The 21,260-nt window shown below is 35.6% G+C and overlaps 1 protein-coding gene across 9 annotated transcripts in view; it reads left to right on the top strand.

The window, feature by feature from the left end:
- The window catches only part of LOC150100552 (prenylated Rab acceptor protein 1), a 135,806-nt gene that overhangs the window by 89,684 nt on the left and 24,862 nt on the right, over nucleotides 1–21,260 (top strand). For 8 of the 9 annotated variants that reach the window (XM_090401293.1, XM_090401294.1, XM_090401297.1 and 5 more), the window contains one exon: nucleotides 4,162–4,263. The exons of the other annotated variant lie outside the window; for it this stretch is intronic. In XM_090401293.1, the coding sequence (XP_090257419.1) occupies nucleotides 4,162–4,263 (102 nt within the window). The remainder of the gene's footprint in view (nucleotides 1–4,161; nucleotides 4,264–21,260) is intronic. 9 annotated transcript variants of the gene reach the window in all.

The raw sequence follows: 21,260 nt of genomic DNA on the forward strand, positions 1-21,260 counted from the left end.
AAGAATTATCGAGGATAAAAAAAAATTGAGTTCTTCTGTGTAGAATTTTCATTCTTATTTTAACCTTAGAACACTGAACAGTTGTAAAAATTACAAAGCCTCACATTTTTCAATACTTCTATCAGATTTTGTTAATTGAAACTCCTAGTGCCTTCCACATGTTTATTAAAATATCACTGACATCAAATTTACAACTGAATAACTTCATTGTATGTGTCTTAGTTGTATATTTTTGTCCTTTACATTGGACTATCATCTGATTATTGTTTATTAGCTTCTGAAATGTCTTTAGATGGTGGTAAATATAATATTCCATATAGATGGCTTGCTGGAACAATATGATAACCCTGGAAACCTTTCATATGTGGCACAATAACATCATCATTCCAGCAGAAAAGGCAATTTGCTTCATGTAAAGGAATTATCATTAAAAAAAAAAAAAAAAAAATATATATATAATTATATATATTCTTTATATATATAAATATATATAATTATATATATTCTTTATATATAATTATATATATATAAAGAAATATATATATAATAAATATATATATATATATATATTTTTTTTTTTTAGTTTACCAGGATGTTTCATAGGTCAGTGTTTTGATCTTCATGTTAATCCCTTTATCATAATTTATGTACTTGATATCTTGGATGTCTGAGCAGATAGTGTACATGCTCTCTCCAACTGACAGGCCATGTACTTAAATCCTACTGTTGATGTTTGATGTTGTGTGGATTAACATTCGTGTTGAAGTTTAATGGAGAAAATGCATGTCTAGAGATAATAATTACTAACTAAATTTTATTTAGCATAATAAATTACTTTGCCAGTATTTTGCAGATGAGGTACCTTCATGGGCACAAAATTTAGCTAAATTTAACTAACAGGTACATGCAAGCACACTAGTATGAAAGGCAGGATCCTACAATCCTAAATGGTACCCTTTATGGTTACAGTAATGGAAACTCGAAGGTTTCAAAATAACTCTCCGATATTTTAGGTAAAGCGTGCCAGCTGAATTGCAGTCTTGGTAACCGAAGTGAAATACTGGCATGGTGATTTTAGCTGAATAAAATTTAGTAATTATATCTTGACATGTGTTTTCTCCATTAAACTTCAACATGAGTTATGGATATTTATCTTGTACATAAGTATGCTTGCATGTGTTGCAGCTGATTTAATATTATGAAAGCCTTCCAACATCTGAGTTAAGTTTTCTTTATTACATTTTGAAACTTTATTTTCACTCATTTATTTATGATTTAAACATTCTAAAATCTATAACTAGTGGATTATGGATAATTGGAAGTCAGCTCGATATACCTTAGGCTTATTGATTTTTAATAACTTGAGTTTAATCCATAAATAATGCATGTTGAGTCAGTTTATGATTAGCATTCTATAAACTAAAACCAAAAGTGTTATTTTTATTTATTTAAACAAAATTGGAATATGTTGATTTCCTGATTATCACTTTTCCATTCCATTTCATTTTTAAAGCAGTCTCTCTGTAGAAAATTTTACAACTATAGTGGATTATTCTTTTGGATCCTGTAGCTTTATGATGAAAGTTGACTGCATATTCTTTAATTTTTTAATATTCTTAAAGAGCACACTAATTTGCTAGCCAGCAATTTTTTAAATGATTTATTCATTTTATAGACTGGTTGTTTAACACTTGATGTACTCTACCACATGTTCAGAGTTTCTTTCTTTGCAGATAACTTGATATGCTTCTTTGTCTAGTCTGTAAAGGTTTGCTTCAGATTTTTCACTTGGTCACAATGGTGTGGTTCTTGTTTTCAAATTGCTTTGACTTTTTCTATTTGTATAGAAATATAATAAATATAATATTTGTACCTGTACAATGTTAGTTATGAGGATCAGCTTAGGGAATGTGGACAGCAGAGTTTGGTGGGTAGAAGGAGAGGTGATATGATTGAGACTTTTAAACTGTTGAGAGGTGGTTACAGGGTTGACACCGGGGAATTCTTTCGCTTGGTTGGAGTGATGATAAGGGGTCATCCCTGGAAGTTACGAAAGGAAACTGTGAGCAAGAGGGTGAGGAGTGGTTTTTTTTGCATGGAAGGTAGTTGAACTGCGGAATGCATTGTCTGATAGAGTGGTGAGAGCGAGAACGGTCAATGAGTTTAAGGAGTGGTATGATAGACTTTGTTTCCTAGGAGGGACCTCCCACAATGAGTCGTTTGACTCCTCGGAGGCCTAAATAATAATAATATTTAAGTCTACAGTTCTTTTCAAAACTTTCATGGACTTCTGTTAATATTTGTTCAGAATTAATGATTAAAACTACCCATCTGAAATCCCTTGCAAGCTTAAATCTTTATTAGTGTGAAGATATCACTCTCAGAAATTATGTAATTAATATTTTAATGATATATTCTCTTCACGTGGATTCATGCACATCTTTGTTCAGAACAATCTTAGTAATAACTAGTTCATTTCTAAATAACTTAGGGAATTGAAACAACGTAGATACGAATATAAATTAAATAATACTTTAATAGATATTTCCGATATTTCGGCACTGTCTCATTGCCATTTTCTAAAGGAACTTACAGAAAGGCAGGAGCACACAGGCCCTAACAATACAGTAACTGGAAATGAAGATATGAAGCTATCTTTCTCCTAGAAGTCCTGATGGTGCCCTCTGGTGGGCTAAGTAGGCATTCTTGGCCGTCGGGCTGAAGGTCTGCTGATGTATGCCTCCCAAATTTGGGGCAGTCGCATACAACCAAATTTGTTGAGGTTTGGAGAGTTTCTTAGGGCAGAGGCTGATTCCATAAATAATCTTTCGAATTTATATTTGCTCCTGTGTATTATTTTTGCTTTCCTCCACCATATTCTGTGGTGAGTATCCAGAGCATGGTCTGCAAGACCAGAATGGCTATATTTGTAAAACCGGATGTAGTCCTTGTGTTCAGAAATTCTGATATTCGCTGTCCTGCCTGTTTGGCCAAAGTACGACAGTTTACAACTGCAAGGGACCTGGTATACACCAGGTAGGTCTAGGGGAAGTGGTTGGTCTTTGGTAGAGCGGATAAGGGATGCCAATTTTCTGTAAGGTCTGTAACAGGAGGTGAGGTCATGTTTTTTTAGAATTTTGGTAATTTTTTCTGAAGTGCCTCGGATGTAGGGAATGATGATGGATTTAGAGTAATCTTTTTTGTGGAGGGGGGAGGAGAGGGGCTGTGGTTTGTAGGTTTTAATATTTTTTGGATTTTTTTGAGGGGGGTAGCCATTGGCTGAGAAAGTGTTTAGGATGTGATTTAGTTCAGTGTTAAGGGCTATGTCGTTAGAACAGATTAGTTTAGCCCTGTTGTATAGTGTTTTTACCACTCCATATTGTTGTGAGGGGGGGGGGGTGAGATTGTTGGTGGATGTATCTGCCTGTATGGGTGGGTTTTCTGTAAACTGAGAAAACCAAAGTTCCATCAGGCTGGCGGGTGACTAGTGTGTCTAGGAAGGGGAGGCAGTTGTTTTCCTCTTTTTCCAGGGTGAACTTGATTCTGGCGTGTTGGTTGTTTAAGTGTGTGAGGAAGGAGAGGAGTGTTTCAGAGCCATGTGGCCAAATAGCGAACACATCATCAACTTAGCGAAGCCATATGGTTGGTTTTTGTGGGGCAGAGGCTAAGGCTTTTTCCTCACAGGTCTCCATAAAGAAATTGGCTAAGGGTGGGGAGAGTGGTGAGCCCATGGCTGTCCCCTCTATTTGTTTGTAGAATTTTCCCTGCCAAACGAAATAGCCTGAGTTCATTGTGAACTGAAATAGGACTGAGATATCGGGAGAAAATTTAGCTTGGATTAGCTCTAAAGTTTCCTTGAGTGGGACATTGGTGAATAAGGAGGAGACGTCGAAGCTGACCATTATGTCACTATGTTGGAGTGTAAGGTTTTCTGTGTAAGGTTAACTAATTCAAGTCCAGTTCAGAAATCTAGCTAGTACTTTGCAAGTAATTTCTTTGTTATTATTCCTACCCTTCACATTTTCCAAAACTTTGTACATGTCTGGAATTCCTTCTTTTGTTCTTATTTATTAATATTTTGAAAAAGTTATTTTATTCCAGAAAAAGGGAGGGAGAGCTAAATGTTACTTTAATAAGATTTACAACCTCTTTTTATTGCAGGTCATGAATTAACTCTTGCACAGCAGTATGGAATTATGTCTGTTATATCATTTCCTTTATTTTATATTGCGGGTGCAGGATCTGCAGTTTTTTGGGTATTAGGTAGGTACTTTTGTATCTGTGATTTTGTATCATCTCAACATGAAATAGTTTTCTGTTTTGCTTGCTTATTCATGATATCATAGAACAGTTAACATCTAATAATAAAAAAATTTTTAATTTCTGTAAGTTCTAAATGTTTAAAAATTCTTTATTCTCAAGTAACAATTACTTAATAGTTAAGTAGAGAAACAGTTGTAATAAATCTCTTTGAACTTGTAGATTTCCATTTATCAACAGAAGATTAATCAAAGCAGAGTATCAGCAATATTAAATGGTTTGTGCCCAGCTGTTTTCAGATATTTGCATATATATTTGGAGAGAGTAGCAAGAAATATTATGTATAGGCATCTTCAGGAAGTGATATTTCACAAAAGGGGGTCGCTTAAGGGTCAAAGCCAAATAACTGGGAGGAGACCTCCACGTCGCCTTTCAGGAATGTGGAGAACCGAATGGGGGCTTCTCACCTTCTTGTGGTGTGCCCTGTTGGTAGGTATTTACTGAACAAATGAGAATAGGCTGGCAGTTTGAGACTTAGCCAACCAAATTGTACTCTCTGTTGACTTTAACCACAAATACATATGATAGTACAACATGATGAGATTTCATGCAGCTGGGGAGTTGCTGAGTTGCCCGATCAAACAAGGTCCCCACTGTTTTTGTCAGGGAACCAGGACAAACAGTGAAAAGTCAGCTACTGGAATAAGCTCCAGTTGAACATCTAGAAGAAGAATAAACCCAATATCAGAAGAACTGAAGACAGGAACCATCAGTATAAAGAGTATTAATGGAAAAGAAATCAAACTTGCAGAAGAATTTGTGATTCTTTCTGAAGCCTGCCTGTTCTTCACTAAGAATGATCTCATATGTGCTCTTTATTCGGTTCTGTAAGACTCTTGTAAATATTTTGTAAGCATGGCTGAGTGTGATTGGTCTGTAGTTTTTACAGTTTTTCTTATCACCTTTCTTGTAAATTGGTATGATAATTCCTGTTCTCCAATCTTCTGGTATTTCTCCTGATTTAATGATTTTGTTGAAAAGTGTGGTAAGGAATTTTAAAGTTGTTTGCTTTCCTTCTTTTCAGAGTTCTGGTGGAATTTGGTCTATCCCTGCTACTTTGTCAGATTTCATTTTTTTTGAAAGAGCATTAGAAAATCACTTTAGAGCATTCTCCACTTCCGATGGAAAGAACATTAAGGTGTCATGTCTTGAGTTAGTGTGGGGCTTTGTTATTAGTTAGTTATTGCTTTAAAATCAAAATCACAATTAATGAAACACAATCTGGTTTTCAGGAAAATAAAGGAATTAGAGAAGAACCCTTTAACATTAGAACTATTATAGAAAAATATCTGGAGAAGTAGAAAGAAGTCTACTTATGTTTTATTGACTACACAAAGGCCTTTGACAATATACAACATGAACAACTAATCAAATGCATCAGAAATTTAGGAGTAGATGGTAAAGATAATGGATTACTGATAAATCTATATTGGGATCAAATTGCCTCCATAAAAATATCAGGAGAAATCTTGGAGGAATACCCAGTAAAGAAGGGTGTCAGACAAGTCTGTGTTCTTTCCTCCTATATTATTTAACCTCTATACGAGGGGTGGCTCGTGCATAGGCACTGCGGAACTGTAGCACCCCCAATTTTTCTCTATATATAAATATATTTATTAATTTATTTATATTTGCTTGTAATATTTAATTTTATCATCAACAATCCTATACATTTCTCTTATTTTGTATAAAAAATAATAAAAATCCATCTTGTAGCACTTAGGAAGACGAAGGATGCTACCAGCACTGTGTTTACCAGTGTCATATTGCTAGTGTTTGCTACGCACACAAGCATATGCACATCATAGTGAGATGCGAGCTATTAGCGTAATGCGGCACTGTCCATCGTGCAGTTCCACTGTTGTTTATATGCAGTTTGCGCCAGTAGCAGAGTGTTCATAGTGCTTATTGGGTCTACTCTGTCTCTTTAAATATTTGGACATTACAATTAAAGGATTTCATTGTAATGTCCAAAAATTGTAAATCTATTCCTTTAATTACAATTAAAGGAATTGATTTTTATTTTAAAGTAATTTTGAATTATACTAAACTGTATAATTTTATCGATAATAAACAATATTTTTTTATGAAACAAAACAAGAAGAATATATTTTATTTTAAAATAATGAATTATACCAGACTATAATTTTGAATTATACCAGACTGTATAGTTTTATCAATAATGAACAATATTTTTTCGTGTTTAATTTTTTTTTTAAATGTTTACCATAATTTTGATATTTTATTCAAACACATATACACTGTACTTACAATGTGTATGTATAATTCGAAAGTTGCAGCACTCCCACGATTTCAAGCCACAAGCCACCACTGCTCTATACTGAAAATATCTTCCAGCAATTAGAAGAATTTAAAGGAGTCAGCATAGGAGGCAGGAATATAAATAATTTAAGATATGCAGATGATAGTACTACTAGCTGAAAATAAAAAAGATCTTCAAAACCTACTTGAAGAGACGCTGAAGCTAAGTGAAAAATATGGACTTAATTTCAACTTCAAAAAAACCAAAAACATTCTGGTAACAAGAGATAAAGGGAAGATACCCGATATAAATATTAAGATTAGAGGAAATACTTTAGATCAAGTAGAGAGTTATATATATTTGGGTCAACTAATTACAGAGAATGGGAAGTTTGATAAGGAAATATTAAGAAGAATAGGAATTGCTAGATCAACTTTCATTAGCATGAAAAACATTCTGATCTCGAGGGAAATTCACACAAAAACAAGAATTAGGAAATCTCCGATTATGAGTAAGATGTCTCTGGAGTTTATATTATCTATTTCTTTTTGGAGATCATTGTAGAATAGTTCGATATCTTCTTCATTGTGACTTGCGTCCAGTGCATAAATGAGGATAATCTGTATGTGTAGTCCTTTTTCTTTGGCTTTTATTCTAATTCCTATTATTCTGGATGAGATAGGCTTAATATCTGTTACACTTGCAGCAAGATTATATTTTTTTAGGATTGCAACTCCTCTATGTACATTTCTTTTCTTCCTGAATGGAATAATTTGTCCTCTGGTATGTTTAAGCATCCTTCTCCTGTCCAGTTAGTTTCTGAGATTCTTATGATATCCAACTTCATCCTTTTCAGATTCTTTTGCAGAATTTGGAGTTTTCCTGCTTTGTATAGAGATCTGATATTTACAGTAGTTATATACTTATCACATTTTGCTGACCACATAGATTTCTCACCAACGCTATGTGAGGCTCACATAGCATTAATATAAAGTAAATATGTTGGCGCATCAGTACCCCATCCGCAGTATAGCAAGATGTATTCCCAGTAATCGTATAATCCATGGAAGTTTTTGGCATTTTAGTATGGCTGGCTTGCCTTTCCTCTGGCACACCCTTTGGTCCATGGCTCCTTATTCTTTATTCGGAGCAACCGTCTTGGGGCTTCCGTCATCCGCCACCCAAGGGATGTTCCTGGTAGGAGTCCGGTCTTCCCCAAGGTGTGTTAAAGTAGCTAAATAAAGTCATGGGAAGACTTTGGTAAAAAAAAATATGGAAAATATGAAGGTTGTCTAAAAAGTTCTCAGCCTTGACCATAGATGGCAACACTGTCGGCAAGATTTTCTTTTTCCAAGTTGGTACATCTGTCATAAGCATCCATGTGAAATTGCAAGTCACTCTATCACATAGTTTGTTTTATACAGCTGTCTGAAGCCACAGTGTTGTCTGTATCCCTTGAAATGGATAAAATTCTTTGTAAAAGAAGGTTTAATTGGCAAAAGAAATTCATTCAAAGTTCATGAAAGTTTATGGGCACTCTTCTCCTTCGTTTTTGACAATTAAGAAATGGGCTGCCAAGTGTAAACGTGGCTGTACCAGCCTTGAAGATGGTCCATGTGAAGGACGTCCAAAAAATGTAACAACACAAGAAATCATTGATCAAGTGCATGATATGGTATTGGATGACCGGCAAGTCAAAGTGCATGAAATTGTTGAGACTATAGGCATTTCAAAAGAATGTGTAGGATATATTTTGCATGAAGAATTGCATATGAAGAAGCTTTCACAAGATGGGTTCCTGCCTTGCACACTGCAGATCAAAAACGCACTTGCATGAAAATCTCTGAACAGTGCTTAGAACGTTTTAACAAGAATAAAACTGATTTTGTGCATTGATTTATTACTATGGATGAGACTTCGATTCACCATTACACACCAGAATCCAAACAGCAGTCAAAACAGTGGACAGAAGCCGGTTGTTCAGTGCCAAAGAAGACAGTCGGTTCCATCTGCAGGACAGGTCATGGCATCGGTATTTTGGGATGCTAAAGGCATTTTGTTTATTAATTATCTTGAAAAAGGGTAAAACATTAACCTTGAAATATTATTCTGATCTTTTAACCAGACTAGATGAAAAAATTTGTGAGACCTGGTTTGAAGAAGGAAAAAATCATCTTTCATCAGGACAGTGCACCTGCCCACAAAGGTGTTTTGGCAATGGGAAAATTGTTGGAAATCCATCCTATTCCCCAGATTTGGCTCTCTTTTACTTCTGTCTGTTCCCTAAAATAAAACTCTTCCTCGCTGATCAGCGTTTTTCTTCGAATCAAAAGGTAATTGTAACTGTATAGGGGTATTTTGCAGATCTTACTGAGAACCACTACAGGGACGGATAATGGCACTGGAGCATCACTGGAATAAATGTATTAGTCTTAAGGGAGATCAGTGCTTTTTTTCTGATGGTACGCAACAGTACGCAGTACCAGCACCTTTTTTCTTAAGTTTTAAAAATTTGCGATTTATTGACAGCAAAATGTATTATAAATATTCTGGTAAGTGGTACTGGGTTCACAAATTGAATTTTCAGTTTTGACTCATAAGTTGGTACCCTGCTTTCCTGTTTCATAGGTTGGTACATAACTGGAAACAGGAAGCGGTGTTCACTTCCGATTGCTTCCAATATCAGTTTATCAATTCTATATTCACTCTGCAACAGGCAGGTGTTCACGTGAGTTTTGAATTAATCTAAATTAAATCAGTACAATCATTGTTCATAATGAGTAAAATAAGTAGTTACTTGCTTGAGAAAAAAAGTAAGGCTGAAGAAGCAGAAATTGTCGAATCTACTTGTGATCCTGTAAGACAGAAAACTAGCACTGAAAATATACTTGGTGAAGAGGATCACGAAACCAAGACGAAGATCCACGTGGTCAAAAAGGAAGCAGCTACTGATAATGATTGGCCCGAATGTTGGCCATCTTTGCAGAAAAATGACTTCTGCGAGAGAAACGAGTGGCTGTATGTCAAGAATAAAATGTTGGGCTGCAAAGCGTGTTGTGATGTTGGAAGTCTTGTCGTCAATAAACACATGGGAACGAAAATTTCAGCGGAGGGTAAAATCAGTCATTTTGGAGAATATCGCAAACAACAGTTAATGTCATTAAGAAAAAAGATTTACGATCATGAGGAGAGTGCAGCGCACAAGGCATGCCAACAAAGCGGGACGACGAGGGTATATCAGAGGATATGTTAAAAGTGTGGAAGTTGCTGTAATAATATCTTCTTGGTGAGTACCGGCACCTTTTTTTCCAGAAAAAAAGTGCTGAGAGATTATGTTGAAAAATAAAAATAATTTAGAAATTATAAATCAGTTTTTTCATTGTTAGGCCGAGAACATTTCAGACCACCCTTGTATCAGGAAGTGGAAAAATGTTCTGGAGGTGATTGATGAGGCTAGAAATGAAGGAAAGAGTACTGTAAAAAGGAATCAAAGATGATAAAGGTGACATGAAAACTGAAGATAAGGATATCCTTGATATATGGAGTAATTACTTTGAAAGACTATTAAATGAACAAAGCATTGAGAACCATACTAAAGAATTTTCTAGAGGAATGCAAAGAGCAGTATATATCAATACTTGAGGTGGAAAAAAGACACATAAAAAACTTTAAATGTGGAAAGGCATCTGGAGTAGATGATATTCAACCAGAAATGCTTAAGTATGGAAGCATAAACGTTTTGCAGTGTCTGCACTGCATAATTCAGAGGGCCTAGTCAGAAGATTGAATTCCAATGATTTGAGTAGAGCTATCGTAGTACCCATCTATAAGAAAAAAAGGGAATAAAACTGAATATGAGAATTAGAGGAATTTCTCTACTAAGTGTTCCAGGTAAGATTTATGCATGCATCCTTGAAAAGAGTTTGAGAAAGATTGTGGAAGAGAAACTTGGAGAAGAACAAGCTGGGTTCAGGCCAAATAGAGGTTGTCAACATCAGATTTTCACTTTAAGACAAATAGTTCAGAAATCATGGGAATATGACAAGGATATGTATTTAAGTTTTGTAGATCTAGAAAAGGCATATGACAAGGTACCCAGAGAAAAGCTTTTCAAAACCCTACAATTATATGGGGTGAATGGAACATTATACAGAGCAATACATATATTTCAGTTTCATTATTTCAGAGCAATTCTATATTTCAGTCAGCAGTCAGAATTGAAAGAAATACAGAAAGATGGTTTGATGTAAAATCTGGGTAAAACAAGGATGCACATTATATCCCCTCTTATTCATCATCTATATGGATCACATTATGAAAGAAAGTGGTGTCAAGCCTGATATTAGAATTGCAGATCTCAAACTTAGCTCTTTGCTTTATGCCAGATGATCATGATGTACTTAACTCTTAACACATCTAGTGTAAGCCTCCAGGTTTCACTAACTAAATTGAATAAAAGTTGTAACAAATTTGGCATAAAATCAAATCAGCCATAAAAAGACAAAAACTATGAAAATAGGCAGGAGTATAAAAAACTTCAGCTGTATTCTGAATGGAGATCCATCTTATAGAACAAGTAAAATATTTCAGCTGTTTTTAGTGAAATGGCAGGTTAAATCTGGAGGAAGTGTGATAGATTTTGAGTAATCTCTTTGAAAGGATAGGGAGTTGTTGTTACATGGTTTTATTATTTTCTGGATCTTTCCATAATTCCAGGGCACATCTGAACAATTAACAAAAATCCTAAGGAAATATGATCTTACATCCAGTTACAGACCACATAAGAAATTGGCATCTCTTATCCACTCCACCAAAGACCAGCCACATCTCCTAGTCCCATCAGGAATAAGGAAACTATTACACTGGAGCAAATAAAAATTTTCGATTTGGCACATGAGACTGCTCCAAATCTGAGAAGCATACATTTTAAGAACATCAACCCAAGCCAAGACAACCTAATTTAGCACGTTAGGGGGCACTGTTTAGGACTCTGTCCAACTCATGTTACCTTTATTCAGCCTCATTTGCTCGGTGTTAATGCCTGCATGCATATATCATTGTTTTTTGATCTCTGATGATGGTAATGTAACATAGCTGAAATATAGGAGTGTATTACCATATTTGCCGGCATATAAGATGCACCGGCCTATAAGACGCACCCCCTTTTTTGAACACATTTTTTAGGAAAAAACTTTATCACTGAATATTATAATGAATTTGCAGTATATGCCTAATCTAACTAGGTATATACCGCAATAAAGTACTGCCTTTTAATCTTCTTTGTCAAAACCCAGAAATTCATCTCTAGAGCTAAATGAAGAGACACTTGAAACTTCTAAATCAGAATTTGAGTTCTCATATAACAAATTGTCCTCTGTTCCATCCAGTGCACACTTCTTTTTAACCACACTCTCAGTTTTCACAGCATCCCATGAAGTTTTGACCCATTAACAAACTTGCTAAATGTTAGGCCTCTTTCTTTTTCCTGATGGCATAACCTCAAAATCTGAAGACTGCATCTAGCTGTTCCATTTCTTCATAAATCTCTTAAATGGTTTATTAATACAGACATCTAAAGGTTGAAGTTAACTAGTTAGGCCTCCTGGAATTACAGCTAACTGAGTTGTCAATTCCTTGAGTTTATTTTTAACATCTTCTGTTCTGTGAGAATGAAACTGATCCCATACTAGCAGGGCAGGCTTCTTCAATAGTCCTATAGGGTGTGTATTGAGATACACACTCAATACACAATTATATGATACACTTTATATTCAATACACAATTATATATTACACTTTACTTTATCCCCCCTTCCTTATTTCTTTCCAATACAATATTGACCAGCAGTACAAGTATTTTCTCTGGTTTAAAGCTCCTTTCATTGTTAGATCACGAATGAGTGTCTGTCTAGTAAAGACAGGCCTCATTCACAATCTAACATAACATTTAAAAGCTGCTCAAATTTGATTCTTTATAAAACTTATTTTTCTTTTCAATACGATATTTCCTCATGAACCAGCATGAAGACATGACTATAAACGATAACATACTCATTAAGATTTTTATTTCTCGTGTTCTCTTTATATGAATACTAGAGGGCTCGTCCCATGGCACCTACGGCACCCAACCCCCCAAATTCCGAACTGGTAGGCCTGTTCTCCTCGAATTTTGAAAACTCAACACTCAGGGTAGCCCCTGAGTTTCAAGACATTTCAAATAACTTGACAAAAAATGTGACACAAAAATGTTACATAAAAAGGCTTATCGTTTTATATATATAGGGTAGATATCATTTTCATCATTATCAAACTCCTGAGATGTACAAGATATTATGATAATACTACATGAAAAATTACATCATTACTAACTTCCTATGAACAATTTTCCTCCAATTCAACCTATTATCTGTCAAGATTTCAACATTATCTGATCTTATATTTCTGCCTTCTAAGGCACTTTTTACTGTATCAATCCAGCTACATCTTCGTCTTCCTCTGGGTCTTTTTCCAGCCAACCTGGCAAAGAACATTTGTTTTGCTAATCTTTCCTCTCACATTCTCTTTAAGTGACCATACCACCTGAGATAAGCTCTGCTAACATATTCCTGCTAACAATGTCATGTTCTTTCCTAATATCTTCGTTTTTAATATGATATTGCCATTGATGCCATCTGTTCACACCCCTAATCTTTCTCAGGACTCTCATGTCTGTAGTCTCTAGTCTTTGGTCAAGTGTTTTATTTCTAACCCAGCTCTCAGATCCATAAGTTAAAATAGGTTTGAACACTGTCTTGTATAGCTAATTTGGTGTTTTGACTAATTTCTCTCTTATTCCATATAAATTTATTCACTCGACTTCCTGCCATACTGGCTTTGCTAATTTTGTTGTCTATTTCCATATTTAATTTACCATCTAAGAATTGGAATTATTGAACTGTTGTGAGAAAACTTTCTCAAGCAGCATGCGAAAGGAGGAACTTGAGGTCAAAGAGTGTTGGATTTGCACATAGCATCAGAAGGGGTCTCTGTTAAGAATATGGCTATTTTTCCACCAGCTGGGTGACATTGATCATGCTGTGCTTTTTTGGGGGAAGTATCTAATTGTATTAAAGCTCAGATTAAAGCAGGTTATACGCTGAACTACAAAACTGGAAATTATGATCAACTTAGGAGAATACTATCTTTGGTCCATGTGTCAGCAATTGATGAAAATCTTTGAAAGGTACTTAAATGAGGCAGTATTTCAATGTATCCCTAGTGTTCGAAGAATAAATAGGTTGGGAGTGAAATGGATGTACAATCTAATTAAGCAAGAGATCCACAAGAAGATGATGATGTGGAAAGAATATCTTTAGAATAAGAGTGAGAGCAGTTATAAAATATGCAAAGCTCAGGCCAGAAAAGTAATGAGTAGTATTGTGTTGAAAGCTAAATCGTAGTATAAAAAGACATTGGTCATGCAATCCAAAAAAAAAAATCATCGTTATGCTGCAAGCAAAAGAAAGAATGAATGTGAAAGAATAACTTTATTGAATGCAGATGGTACTCTAGTGTTGGAAGCTAATGAGATTGTCAAGTTAATGAGTGCTCACTTTCCTAAGATATATCAATCAGGTGTATGTAACATGGTGCATAGTGCTACTGCTACATTGGACGAAGAGTTAGATGTGCATGAAAATGAGGTTGAAGAGATTCTTATACAGGTTGTTGCATAACCTGGATAAGAATTTGTCTATAGGGACAGATGGAATATCAACCTGTTTGCTGAAGAAATGTTCAGCCAAATTGGCTAGACCTTTCACATGTTTGTATAACTTGAGTCTCTGGAATGATACAACAGCTATCTCTGGTGAAGATTTTCTATACTCTGCAAGGAGCAACATGGATTGTTGCTCCTTGCAGAAGAGCAACAATCATTTCAAATGCCTTAGAAAAATCCAACATGATAATGTTGGATTTTTCTAAGGCATTTGATAGGATACTACACGAAAGGCTGTTGCATAAACTGGAGAATATGGGATTGGAATATACACTCTTGACTTGGATCAGGGGATGGCTGACAAACAGAAATCAAAAAGTGGTATACATTGGGTGTGAATCTACAAGATTTAAGATGATCAGTGGTGTACCTCAGGGTACAGCCCTTTAAATTCTTGTTTGAATTTATGGATCTTGGAAATGTACAAGTATAAATAGTTTGAGTTCATAAATAAATTGTTGTTAAAAACTGTCAAAAAGATTAAGAGGGCAGTGGAATTATTTAGCTTTTCATTCCCGTTATGATAAAATATATCTAGTATCTAGTAATGAATACAAATTAGTACTGTGATGGTTTTACTCATCAGAAAGGATTCAATATTTAGAATAGGCCCAAGTGTTACATAATTTGCAAAAGTAAATCTGGGTACAAAGTCAAGAGCAAAGTAATTTTACTTGTATGCAAAATACAAGTAAAGAATTGCTTATCACATGATAGACATTTTTATTTATAATACCTTTATAAAGCATTGAATAATTGAAAATTGAAAATTTTCAAATTCTAATGCTTGTAATTCCTTTTTCTTTGAAAAAAATGTAGTATAGCCAAGCAAATAAGAAAAGAGTGATCATTATGGGTGACTTTAATTATGGCAATATAGACTGGAATGATGAGATAGCAACTGGAAGTAAAGAAAATTAGTTTCTTGAGTTTTTGAGGGATAACTACCTCAGACAGTATGTAACAGAAGGCACACGAGGATTGAGGGTCTTGGATTTGGTCATCTCATCAGAGGATGTAATTATAAATGAAGTGTCAAATTGCCCACCAATTGGTCAGAGTGATTGCAGCAGTGTGAGGACCTCTGTGAGAAAAGGGTATATGTAGAACTACAAGGGGGGGGGGTGATTATGAAGAGCTCAGGAGACAGCTTGCAGGTGCAGCATGAGAGTTAGCTGGAAAAGAGATCAATGCAGCTGGAGGATTTTCAGAAACTAACTAATAGATGCAATGTCTAAATGTATTCCAAGGGTGAGGAGGTTAAATAAGGTAGGTGTGAAATGGATGAATAAAGAGATTAAGCATGTGATACAGAGAAAAAGGGCATTATGGAGGCAGCATAAGAGAAGTGAAAATAACCAATTCCATGAGGACTACAAAGACCAGGCAAGGCAGGTGACTTGGTTGATGAGGGTAGCTAAAGAGAGATATGAACAGCGGTTAGCTAATGGAGCCAAAAAGAGTCCTTAGGAGTTCTTTCGATATGTGGCCAGCAAAAGAAAGAATGATTATGGAAGGATGACATTGATTGGAGAAAATGGTATAAAGGCAGCTGTTCCAGAAGGTGTGGTGGAGATGCTTAATGAGCAGTTCATAAATGTCTTTCAATCTTGTGAATGTGACTTCATGGAGAGATTGAGAGCAGTTGATGATGGGGAAGAGAGACTGACTATAAGTGAACAGGAGGTGTATGGGGAGTTGAGCAAACTAGATGTAAATAAGGCTGTGGGACTTGATAACATATCGCCACTTATTCTGAAGGAATGTGCCAGGGAGTTTACACTGGTCTTGACATATTTTTTTAATATGAGTCTTGCACTGAGTTAAGTTCCTAAGGATGGAAGGAAGACAAGATTGTGCCACTTCATAAAGGAGGTGATAGAACTCAAGCATCAAACTATAGGCCTATCTGTGTGGTGTTGTAGTTAAGTTGTTGGAGAAGCTTGTGAGAAAAAGGATCCAGAATTGGGTTGACAACAATGGTATTATCTTTGATGGACAGCATGGATTTGCTAAAGGGAGGTCATGTTTTAGTAATCTACTTACTTATTACAATAAGGTGACTGCTTCCATGGACAGAAAAGGAGAATATAATATACTTAGATTTTGCAAAGGCTTTTGATAGATTTCTGCATGATAAGTTGATAGTCAAACTGGAGTGGATGGGGTTGGATATTAGATCGGTGCATTGGATTGGAGACTGGCTATCTGATAGGTATCAACAAGTTATGTATGGGGGGAGCGATATCCAGAAAAATTAAAGTTACTGCTGGTGTGCCTCATTAGTCTGTTTTAGGGCCATTGCTGTTTAACTTGTATATTAATGATATTGGTGAAGTTTTGGATGGAGATATTCAGTTGTTTGCAGATGATGCAAAGTTGGGACGAATCATGAAGAGTGGAGAGGATGTTGTGGCCTTACAAGAAGACTTGAATAAATTGAGTGATTGGGCACGGGAATGGGGAGGTGAGTTCAGTGTTGCAAAATGTAAAAAAAAAAAAAAAAAAAATCAGCTAACACCTTTTATTCCCTTATAGGGAGTAGGCGAGGCTGTTTTAGCACAATCTTACTTTTGGAGACAGTGGGCAGTGCAATCTCCACTGGTATCCAATCAGAGATAGCTGGACCACCAAGGCTATCACTAATTAAGCGGCACGCAGTGAAGAGAGACAGCTCAACAAGTGCCGCCATCTCGTGGTCCCTAAGCCTAACATGATGTATTTAATGTCTGAAATAGTGTGGGTTCTACAGTCAATTTTCTTGAGTTTACGGGACCGGGAGAAAAAACCCGCTTGCCCATGCCAGAGATCGACTGACTTGGGAACCGGTCAAAAAAAGGCTTAGAAAAATTTCCTCTAGTCGCCAACTAGATTCGAAACCAAGAAGTCTTCCTTCATGCTGTCAAGCACCGTGGTGTGCAGACGTTAAATGTAAGGTTTTAAAATTTGGAAAACAAAAATGGATGCAGAATTTATGCTTGGTGAGGATATATTGTCAGAGGTGGAGGAAATAAGAGATCTGGGGTTGATAGTGGATAAGGATCTGAAATTTAGGGTACACATAGCCAAAATTGTGAAGACAACACAAAGGCTTCTGGGAATGATGTGGAGGACACTGACTTGTAGACCTAGGGAGATTCTTGTTGTATAAGGCTTTGATTAGGCCACACATGGACTATTGTGCCCAGATTTGGCCACATGGTTTTCAGAAGGAAGAAGAGATGTTGGAAAGGATCCAGAGGCGACTGACTAAAGTAGTTTGTAACCTCTGGAATGTCGAGTATGAGGAAAGATTGAGAAGATTCAACTTGCAGAGTCTGGTGGACAGGAGGAAGAGGGGAAATATGATAGAGACCTACAAGTTATTAGGGGGTTGTTATAGGATCAATGCTGGAGAGGCTCTACAGAAAATAGTGGGAGATCAGGGGAGAACCAAAGGTCATCCCTGGAAACTGTATAAAGAGGGTATGAGTAGGGGAGTGAGAAGCAGGGTTTTTTCATGCAGAGCTGTGAATGATTGGAATGCCCTGCCTGAGAGTGTGGTGTCTGCAGAAAATATGAGTGTGTTTAAAGCACAGTATGATGAGCTGTGTGTATTATAAAAGGGCCTCCTAGATGAATCTTTGACTCCATGGGGTCTTGGGCAATAATAATAATAAAGATAACTGTCATCCAAAATGTGCTTGGTTTTTTTTTTTTTTTTTTTTTTTTTTTTTTGTATAGAGGGAGATCAGTATTAAAGTATTCCTGTTTAAAGCCTTGTGAAACACCACCCAGTGATCCAAATGCTGCAAAACTTGGCAGGAATACATTGTGCATCATACAGATGCAATATCTGAGGGGAAAAAAGCAGTTTCAAAATTCACCACATCTACTACATTACTACATCTGCTGATGTAGATGTAGTGATTTTCTCTGTCTGTGTAAGGAGAAAAGCAACACAAGCATAAATAATACATTTTTGATTACTTCCATTATGTATTCACTGGCTGTACTGTTCAGTGTGCTTCCTTTCCCAGTATGGCACAAACTGCATCCTTTGCACAGTGTATTCAACAGCAGAATGTAGCAAGGTTGCAACTAATGTTGCACACATGTTATGTTATAGTGTCTTTCAGTGCTGGCAAGTTATCAGAGTGATCCCAATAAACCAGAAATCATAGGGGATCAGATCCATGTAGTGGGAAATGCACATCTGATCACTCTTGCTTCTGTGAAATCATCTCAAAGAACCTCCTCTATGGATCAACTGATATATAAAGGGCCTTATCCTGCATGACTGAATTGATGCACAGGCAGGCGCTGTAGCACAACAAAATAATTTATCATTAATGGTAGTGTCCACAATTGGAAGAAAAAATGTAACCTTAAAGTTAGATTGCTGATCTAACTTCGTCTGAACAGTCATAACAGAACAATCTTTTTGTATGTCTGCGCAATATACTGCTTTTGAACTCAGGAGAAATTTCTAAATCTAATGCTAGCTCTTTTGCCGATTCAAGTACTGTATAACATTAAAATTTTCATCCAATCTAAATTCTTCAGTAATTAGTGATCGACATGGGCCAGCTATCTCTGGCTACCAGAGGAGATTGAACTGCCCACTCTTATAGTCTATTCATACCATGTTTAAGTTAAATTTTCATCTTTTTGAATTTCTGAGAATCAATTTATTAATAAGGATCTGGTCTTTTGTTCCTGTAGATTTGTGAAAATTCCCTTTTTGTTCAATCGGATAAATCTGATTATCTGATAAGTAGTGGTATATTGAATTTCCTATGATTGCAGTGAACAACTTAACCATAGTTGGTATATGGAATTTGCTATGATTACAGTGAACAGCTTAACCATAGTTGGTAGGCATGTTATTGGACGATAGTTACTTGTGTCACCCTTATCCTTAACTTTCATGAAGAGAAAAGTATGCCCAGATATCCTCCAGTCTTCCAATGAGCCTGACTGTAACAAATAATTAAATTATTCTGCCATTCGATCATGTAGACTGGTTAAATGCTTTAACCAAAACCCATAGTTCATCTTTGCCAGGTGCATTGCAGTTTTTCAGTTTTCTAGCTTGTGCACTGACCATTTCTTTATAGTGACATTTTGCATTTGTTTTTGTTTCATTTCTGATTCTTGCTCCTTAATCCATGAGGCATCTTTATTATGTTGAATAGGATAATCCCAGATTGACTTCCAAAATTTGAGTGTTTCTTCTTTTTCTGTAAATGATTTTTTTTTTTTTCATTTTTATTTCTCTGGAAAGAGGTATTGTTATAAATTCTTCAGTAAAGTCAGTTACATTATTTAATACATTTATGGATCCACTTAAATTTGGGTTTGGATTTCTTTTATTTATTATGTGACACCTCCAAGGAGTCCAAAGACTCATCAAGGGAGGGCACACACTCCATAACTCTCCATCTCCACCTCTCACATTCAGTTCACCATGGAAAAAGAAAAGGCTGGTAGTTTACCATTCTTGGACATCCTTCTTACACATGCAGCCTCTGGTAATTTACCAACCAGTGTTTATCAAAAACCTACCTTTACTGGCATATACATTCATCAAACGTCTGCTCATCACACCTCTCAAAAAATTGGTTTTATCAAGTCTTTAATTAATAGAGCACATAAAGTGTGTTCTCTCCCTCAAGCTTACAACAAAAACTTTTCACTATCAGAACGTTAATGGAATTTTATGGTTACAACCCTTATCAAATCAAGCAGATAATTGACTCATGTTCCAACACCTCAGGATTCTTGAACAGACCGCAGGGTTCCAATTCTCTATATTTCTGGCATCTTGGAACCGATTGGTAGAATTTTGAAGTATCATCTCATTCACACATATTTTCCTATCAAAAAAAATTTCTCACCTGTTGCCATTTACAAAAGACAAATTGGCACCTCTATCATTAGCTGGCATTTACCAGATACCGTGTGAATGTAATTTAACATACTTTGCACAAACAGGTCATTCTGTGGAAAAAAAAAGAATGAATGAACATCAATATTACATTGAATACATGACACCTCAAAAGTCTGGTCTGGTACAACATAGTATTGACACAATATCCAGTGGGATAAAGCTCACCTTCTTCTTAGATGCAAGTTTAAATACGAACACCTTTTCAAAGGAAGTTGCAAAGCCCTTTTACATCGGCCAAATCTGAATCAAAATGATTGTCTCTCTCTCTCTCTCTTTCCCCCCCCCCCCCAAAAAAAATTTGGGAGATTCTTATCTTATGTAGCCATCAAAGAAATAGTTTTTTAAGAATTATTTAATAATAATTTATTAATATTAATTTCTAGCACACGGCAACAGTTTTTAATTGGTAATCCACCAACAGTTATGTACTTTGTATTCCATTCCTTTGAATTGCTTGTTGTTCTACACTGATGATGTACTATTAATTTCAGTACGAAATATTTGTACCTTTATTTCATTAAGGTTAATTACTGTGGTTATTATGTAATTTATTACTAAAAGTCTTGAAACCCATGGAACCAAGAAACCACATATTGAAACACTAAAACATATTTACAATAATACTTCTGTAATTGAATTATATAAAAACAGTGAAAAGTTTCCAGTACAAAAAGGCATCTGGCAAGGTGATACTATATCTCCCAAACTATTTACAGCTGCATTAGAAGAAATCTTTAGAAGCCTTTTGGAAATAAAAAGAATAAACATAAATGGAGAAAGGCGGCATCATCTGAAATTTGCAGATGATGTTGTCCTAATAGCAGATAATCTTGAAGATTTGGAAGAAAGGCTAAATCATCTAAATAAAGCCTCCAGAGTAATTGGATTAGAAATAAATAGAGAAAAAACAAAAATAATGATGAAGAAATACATAAACCAAAGAACTAACAAAGTTGCAAACCATGAAATAGAACAAGTTACCTCATA

The sequence above is a fragment of the Typopeltis vanoorti genome, chromosome 12 (genome assembly GCF_054136105.1).
Source record: "Typopeltis vanoorti isolate ZY-2024b chromosome 12, IOZ_Tvanoo_1.0, whole genome shotgun sequence".
Classification (NCBI taxonomy): Eukaryota; Metazoa; Arthropoda; class Arachnida; order Uropygi; family Thelyphonidae; genus Typopeltis; species Typopeltis vanoorti.